At 45.3% G+C, this 6913-nt stretch overlaps 1 protein-coding gene across 3 annotated transcripts in view; it reads right to left on the bottom strand.

The window, feature by feature from the left end:
* Positions 1–4617: 4617 nt before the first annotated feature.
* Positions 4618–6913, bottom strand: part of FAM114A2 (family with sequence similarity 114 member A2) — a 15812-nt gene continuing 13516 nt past the window's right edge. For all 3 annotated transcript variants that reach the window (XM_039485013.1, XM_039485011.1, XM_039485012.1), the window contains exon 14: positions 4618–6487. In XM_039485013.1, the coding sequence (XP_039340947.1) occupies positions 6386–6487 (102 nt within the window). In that variant the 3' untranslated portion in view covers positions 4618–6385. The remainder of the gene's footprint in view (positions 6488–6913) is intronic.

Raw genomic sequence — 6913 nt, 5'->3', positions numbered from 1 at the left:
TAGTTAGCCAATAATGTTAAAGTATTAGTTCTAAGCATTGCCTGCATATGCTCCTCCCTGCTTTTCCTCTTCCAAGCAACGCCCTCGTTTCCAACAATATTGATACAATGAAAGAACAGTGACAATACTTTGAGATCCTGAAGGGCTGTGGAACTGCAAAGCACTTTACAAGAATTAATGAATTCAGCCTTGCAGCACCCCTGGGAAGTGGGAATTACCTTTGCCATTTTGAATGAGCAAAATTGGTTGGGGAATATCCATAGACTCATAGACTTTAAGGCCAGAAGGGACCATCATGATCATCTAGTCTGATCTGTACATCGCAGGCCACAGCACCTCACCCACTCACTCCTGTCATAGGCCCATAACCTCTGGCTGCGTTACTGAAGTCCTCAAATCTTGATTTAAAGACTTCAAGTTACAGAGAATCCACCATTTAATCTAGTTCAAACCAGCGAATGACCCATGCCCCACACTGCAGAGAAAGGCAAAAAACACCAGGGGCTCTGCCAATCTGACCTAGGAGAAAATTCCTTCCTGACTCAGTTATGGCGAGCAGTTAGACCCTGAGCATGTGGACAAGAACCAAGAGCCAGCCACCTGGGAAAGAATTCTCTGTAGCGACTTGGAGCCCTCCCCTCGAAGGTCACAACTCCAGCTGTTGGAGATATTTGCTAATAGCAGTCGTGGATGGGCCATAAGCCATTGTAGTCAATCTCATCAGACCATCCCCTCCGTAAATTCATCAAGCTCAGTCTTAAAAGATGTTTGGTTTCTTTGCCCCCACTGCTGCCCTTGAATTCACACACACAGGATTCAGTTCAAGTAAATAATTCATTGCAAGTGGTGGCCCCAATTCAGAGTGCAGGCAGCTAAAATGAGCATGTCCTTGTGCCTCCTGGATTCTGCAGGCAGCAGGACACCCTATAGCCAGACCACATTGCACTCCAGCCCGATCCATCTCCAGCATGTCCCTACATGGGGTGGGCAGAGGAGAGGCATTTAGCTGGCCTTTAACTTCAGGAGCACGGCCTTTATGCTGAGGAGATTCCCCCAGCTGGCTGGCTGGGCTGCCCCTGCAGAGCTTGGTTCTAATTTGCAAAGTTTATTCTCTTAACGATCAAGCCCAGCTACACCAGATATGCCTCTGGAATTGAACTGTTCTCCCTTCAGGCAAACTCCCTCAAACACTTACTGCTCAGCAGGAATCACTCTCGGAGGCATCATAAAGAACCATCGCTCTAATGTAATTAACTCTGCTTTTGCATGTTGTTATTCCGGGCCATTGACTGGGAGCATCTCTTACAACTACCAGTACAGTTTAGAGATGAAATATAAAAAAAGCCCATCCTGCTATGGCACAAGACCAGGGAGCTTGGGGTGTTGTAAGCACAACAAACTTGAGTCTCTGGAAAAGGCAAAGAAGGCTATAGGGAAATCAAGTGATCTGCTGTGAGCATTGATGGCATGGAGTTGGTGGGTTCCAGAGGTGCAGCTAACATTTCTCAGCTGAAAGAAGAGAGCCTGGGGATTCAGTCTGCAATCTCAGCATCTCATGGAATCCAGCCCCGTTTGTTGCAATTCTCAGGTGACAGCAGTGGCTTAACATGCATTCTGACATAGAGATCACGACTTTTCCTTTCTGCCGATGACCTCATCATGGTGGCCCATGCCTTTGCCAGCTCCAGGCTGGACTCTAAAACTGTTCAACTTGCGGTTACACTTGAGGTCCACTCAGATGCTTCCGCTAGTGCAGAATATCAGTCACTGCTGCTTAAACATGAGCCCATAAAGGCCTGCGAGCTGACTGTGTCAGAGCCTGCCTCTCTAGCTAGGCCAGGCTGTAGCAGTACCGTTGGCTGAAACACCTTCTTGTTGGTTTGCTCCCAGGGCTGAACTATGCTTGACTCTGGTCAGCATGACACTCGTCACTTTCATGTGTGCTGAACTTAACAGAGCACTGAAGACCAAGCAAAGCAGGAGGGGAAGGTAGTCACGCAGTCAATGTACTTATCCCTAGCGAGAGTGAAATATCCCCTATAAAGTTAGTTTTGAGACATTTCAGCCAGGTGGAATGTCTAGTTTGGCTATTAACATGCACGCAACTACCCACCTTTCCTTCTGGGAGACTGTGATTGTTGACTTGAAGCAGTGCCATGGGAGAGGTGTACAAACAGCTGGCCAGCTCCCAAATGTCAGGTGCCCCTTGTTACAGTCCGTTGCATTCAGCCTGTGCCAGGATAAGATGGAGCATGGATGTGTTGATTAAAGGAGTCTACTAACATTTCCAAAGGGGATTAATTGACGCAGAGTAAGATGCCAGATCGTTCAAAAAAGGAACTTTCAGTGTGTGGATTCAAGGTAATTTTCTCTCTCTCCCCCTCTTGCCCCCCCCCAAAACCCTAAATTTATTCCAAACAAAAACTTTTCCCATGTAGATAAGATCTGAGAGACTGTTTTGAGTCACGTCCATAAACAGGGTGCAGTTGTTCACTCTTGAGCTCATCCTTCCATGAACAATGCTACCGCCAAACTCAAGACACTGCCATGTTGTGTAGAAAAGCTGGTTTATTTAGCACTTGGGCACCTTTGAGAAAGATTTCAGCTTCACTGTGCCCCACATCTGCTGGTTGATCTTCTCTCTTTAGTTCTGAGTCATGCCCTTTCATTGTTTATCTGAGCCACTCGGGACAGCCCAGCTCCTCACTCACTTGAGGTTTTGGTCGGCAATCCTGCTGCCACCGCTTGCTGATAGCAGAACTTTGTTTCTTCCTTTGCAAGCCAGCTGAAAATTGACTGCACTCCCCAGGCGCGTAAAACATTTTTCTGATTATCCACATTTGTGTCTTAATAATAAAACAAATTAACAAGCGGGGATATAGCTGGGCAAGCGCTGGGAGGAAATATCCATAATTCCATCCAGTACAGACTATAGATTTGATTTTTTTTACATTAGCACTGCAGCTGGTGGAAGGCTGTTTTCTAAGTCCACGTGTAACAGAATCTCATTGAATAAAGAAAATTACATTTTTCCCACTTCACTCTTCATTGCCTCCATCTTATCTGACCCTTATCTAGTCTAGAAAGCCTCTCACCTCAAAGAACAAGCACCAGGAGCTCTCACCTTCCTTCCAGCTCTCATCAAGTTCAGGCACCAGCCAGGGCTGAGTAATAGGATCTCTATTCATGTGAAAACAGTGCAGTCAGACAAAGCCTTTGAGTAAGCACTTGCATTGACTCTATAGCTGTTTTCTTTGGTAAATTAGATTGACTACTTGTATGAGCAAGAATGAGGCTTTACCAGCATTGGCTATTTGTTACCATAGTGAATTCCTGTTGAATATCTAGCCTGACAGTCCTGCCATCTTATTCCTTAGAGAAATGTAGCTGTTTGGGGTTTTTCTGACTAGAACGCTGGATGCGTTTGAAAAGCTGCTGCTCCTGCCTCATCAAAACCCATTCTCCTTAATTCACTCTGCTCGTCTATCATTTTCTCTATTTCTCAACCTGCGGGCTTTATCAGTGAGGTTGGCAGTTTGCAAAGACTCAAGGATTGTTTCTAAATAGCTTGTTTGCTATCGCTGCTTATTTCCCACTTGATGTCCTGGATTTAAATATCTCACACAATTACGCTGGTACTAGCAGCCTGAGTTCAGCTAATCCTGCTTCTGTACAGAGATTGATTCTGCCATCCATTTGATTTCAGTGGGATTGCCTGTGGAGAAGGGCACGAAACATGCAGACTACTTGCTAAAATCCCATACCCTGTGAACAGGGGTAGCGAAACCTGACCAGTGGCAGCAGTCGAAGAGGGAAGTGAAGACAGACCCATCTCATTCTGACTGTCTTCTTGCATTTCTCTTATTTCTGTAGGAACTACTCAGTCGGCTTCATGGTACTAAGCCAGATTCTCGGTCAGTGTTTGGTGGGTTTGGAACAGTGGCATCAGAACAAAAAGTGTTCAGCCAGTTAGTGCAGAAACTTCTTTTTAATCATGAGCTTATAAAGTCTACATCATTGAACCAGTAGCACATCTCAGAGAATTTACAACATCCGCCAAGGAGCCTGTCTCTCTCTGGCTGACTGTGGGGGATAAAACACCCCAGGACCAATGTAAGACCTGGTAAATATGGGGCTCAAAACCACAGCCAGAGGCTGGGAAAGGGAGTGCAATAGAAAATAATGCTACTTTAAGCATCAATGTACTTTCCTTGATAGCATCAGTGGCAACTGTCGCCCCAGGCTGAGAATGGAGCTCTGGCCTCTCTCCTATATACATATATAAAAACGCTGCTCAGCCACAGGGCAGGGGAGAAGGAAGATAGAGTGAGGCCAGAACTGCAATACTGCCAGATAAGTTATTGCCAGCTCATGATACGTGAAACAGCATTGGCATTTAACTCAGCTCCTGGCCACAGAACAAGTGACCCACGGCTATTCAGACACTACGGTGATGAGCGCAGTATAAGAACATATACAGAATAGAATGGCCTTGTGAAAGAAGAGAGCATAGAGTGTGTGTGGGTGGTGGTGGTGGTGGTGGGGTGTTGTTCTTTCCTCCCCATCCCTTTGGTTCCCCCCCCCCCAATATGATGTAGGATTCTCATGGCAATGATGGAACACTTATTACATGTATGGTTTTATTATTAGAAAAGTCAATCCATCCACAGATTTGATCAAACAAAACTGAAGCAAGGATTTTCCCAGATATACAAAATAGGAGAAGCTATTTGCAAAAAGGTGTTTCTATAGTAAAAAGTAACTCTCTCTGCTTGGCAACAAGCTGCATCAATGGAGCAGAGCGCAGGGAAGCATGAACCCCAAGTGTATAGATTTGCAAGACCCGCTAAAACCTGGAGAGGTTGAAGGCTGGGACCAGAGATTCATCATTACTGATGAGCCAATACTGAGGAACACAGGTATGACAGTCTACTCTCATTAGTTGCCTAGACTCCTTTTTTTATTCTGTTTAAGCCACCTTTTTCTTTCCCTGTTGGTGCAGTAGAGGCTGTTCCCTTCCAGTGAAGAAGCTCAAAAGCTACAAAGTGCCAAAAGTAACAAAATAAGGAAGTTTTTAAAGCACAAAGAAAAAGACGCCCTGGGTGGAACAGCAGCTTGTGGAGCAGATGAGGAGTCCCAGTGCCATTGTCAAGCTGTTTCCTCGCTGATGTATTCTAATCGCCTCTTACTGAGACATGAAGTAGTGCAGTAGCCTAAGAAAGTCCTTCAGTGGTACTACACACTTTTATACAGTAGCCTAAGAAAGTCCTTCAGTGGTACTACACAGACAGTGACTCATGGGTCAAGTTGGACTGAAAGGAAATGAGAAATTCTCGGCTTTGTTGTCTTAATCACTTGAACAGGAACCCATCCCTTCTGGTTGCCCTTCATTTATTGCTACAGGGCCACGCACCCTGTTATGCTGGACAAATCAGCCCTGTTACAGCTTTCTGCTCACTAACGGGCCTACGTGTAACCCTGTGTGCAACACTTGTCTTCTTGAAGCAAACATCTTGCAGGAAAGAGAAACACGTCAAAATCCCCAAGCCCCATCCAAGACCACAGTACGTATGTAAGAGATCAGCATCCTTCAGGAAGCTGCTGCTTTTGTATATACAGAGCATCAGGGACCTTAGATTCTGTTCTTTCAAAGCTGAAATCATTCCTGAGACTCTAAACGTTGCCGTATCTTGTATCCAGCAGACACTTAGCAGGAACATAAATACGTGCCTTGAAATTCAAACTCAGCTGGAAAGTTTGGTTAAATACTCATTAACGGTTCCCCTAGTCTTTTCTCTAGAGTGATTTAGCTTCAGTCATCCTCAAAATAGCCTTTCCCGAAAGAACTCATTAACATACTCAGCTATGGGAGCGCAGAGCAAAGAGTGATAAACAGTCAGCCAAACTAAGGACTGGTCTACACTGGGAATTTACATCGCCACTGCTACGTCTCTCGGGGGTGTGAAAAATCCACACCACTGAGAGACACAGCTAGGTCGACAGAAGAATTCTTCATTGACCTAGCTACTGCGTCTTGGGGAGGTGGATTACCTACACTGATAGGAGAACCCCTTCAGTCAGCATAGGTAGTGTCTACACTCAAGTACTACAGAGGCACAGCTGTAGCGGTTTAAGCATAGCCATACCCTAAGAAACAACCTGCATTTTTAACCTGCCAGATTGCCCAGATGCCTAGACTCTGCTAATTGCATCCTTCATGTCTCCTGACAAATTGTACAGCGAAGACCTGGCCAGTCAGCATTTTATCATCACCACTGTAGTACCAGTGATTAAAGCTTCGTTTATTTTCTGTCCCTACCCCATTCCCAGGCAAGGGAACGATCAAGTGGGCAGATGTGCTTTCTGCTCGACTAGCAGGATTAATTCACTGCTGTGATAATTCAGTTCGAGTCTGGACCAGAGAGATCTGTAGCACGGGCAGGAGTAGCTGGAAGGCATCTTGGATATACGAAGCACTGTTTGAAGCCTACAAGACAAAACAAATTACATTAGAGCCATTCATGCTACCAGTCTTCATTTCTGTTTGACGTGTGTATACTATATGGTCACTGATGAGTAATATACATAAGCAATATCAGGCTACTACTCTCAGATGCAGCAACTTCTATTCAGTTAAGTCTACTTTTTAAACTCCAGTTTATCCCACTGGGCAAAAGGTGGCCAGCTGACTCAGGAGAATGGCCATACCATTTCCGAGCTGATCCATCTAGTTCAGTATCCTGTCTCTGAGGATACTCAGTACCAGCTGTTCCAGGGGAAGGCATAAGAAACCCTGCAGTAGAAAGGAAGCACACACCAACAAGGAATGTTTCTTCCTAACCCCCTCAATTAGCAGTCACCCATTTTGGGAATCAGTTGGGAAGTGTATGGATTGTCACACAGTGACTGATGT

Source organism: Mauremys reevesii, linkage group 8, assembly GCF_016161935.1.
Source record: "Mauremys reevesii isolate NIE-2019 linkage group 8, ASM1616193v1, whole genome shotgun sequence".
Classification (NCBI taxonomy): Eukaryota; Metazoa; Chordata; order Testudines; family Geoemydidae; genus Mauremys; species Mauremys reevesii.
This window is presented reverse-complemented; position numbering and strand designations above follow the sequence as displayed.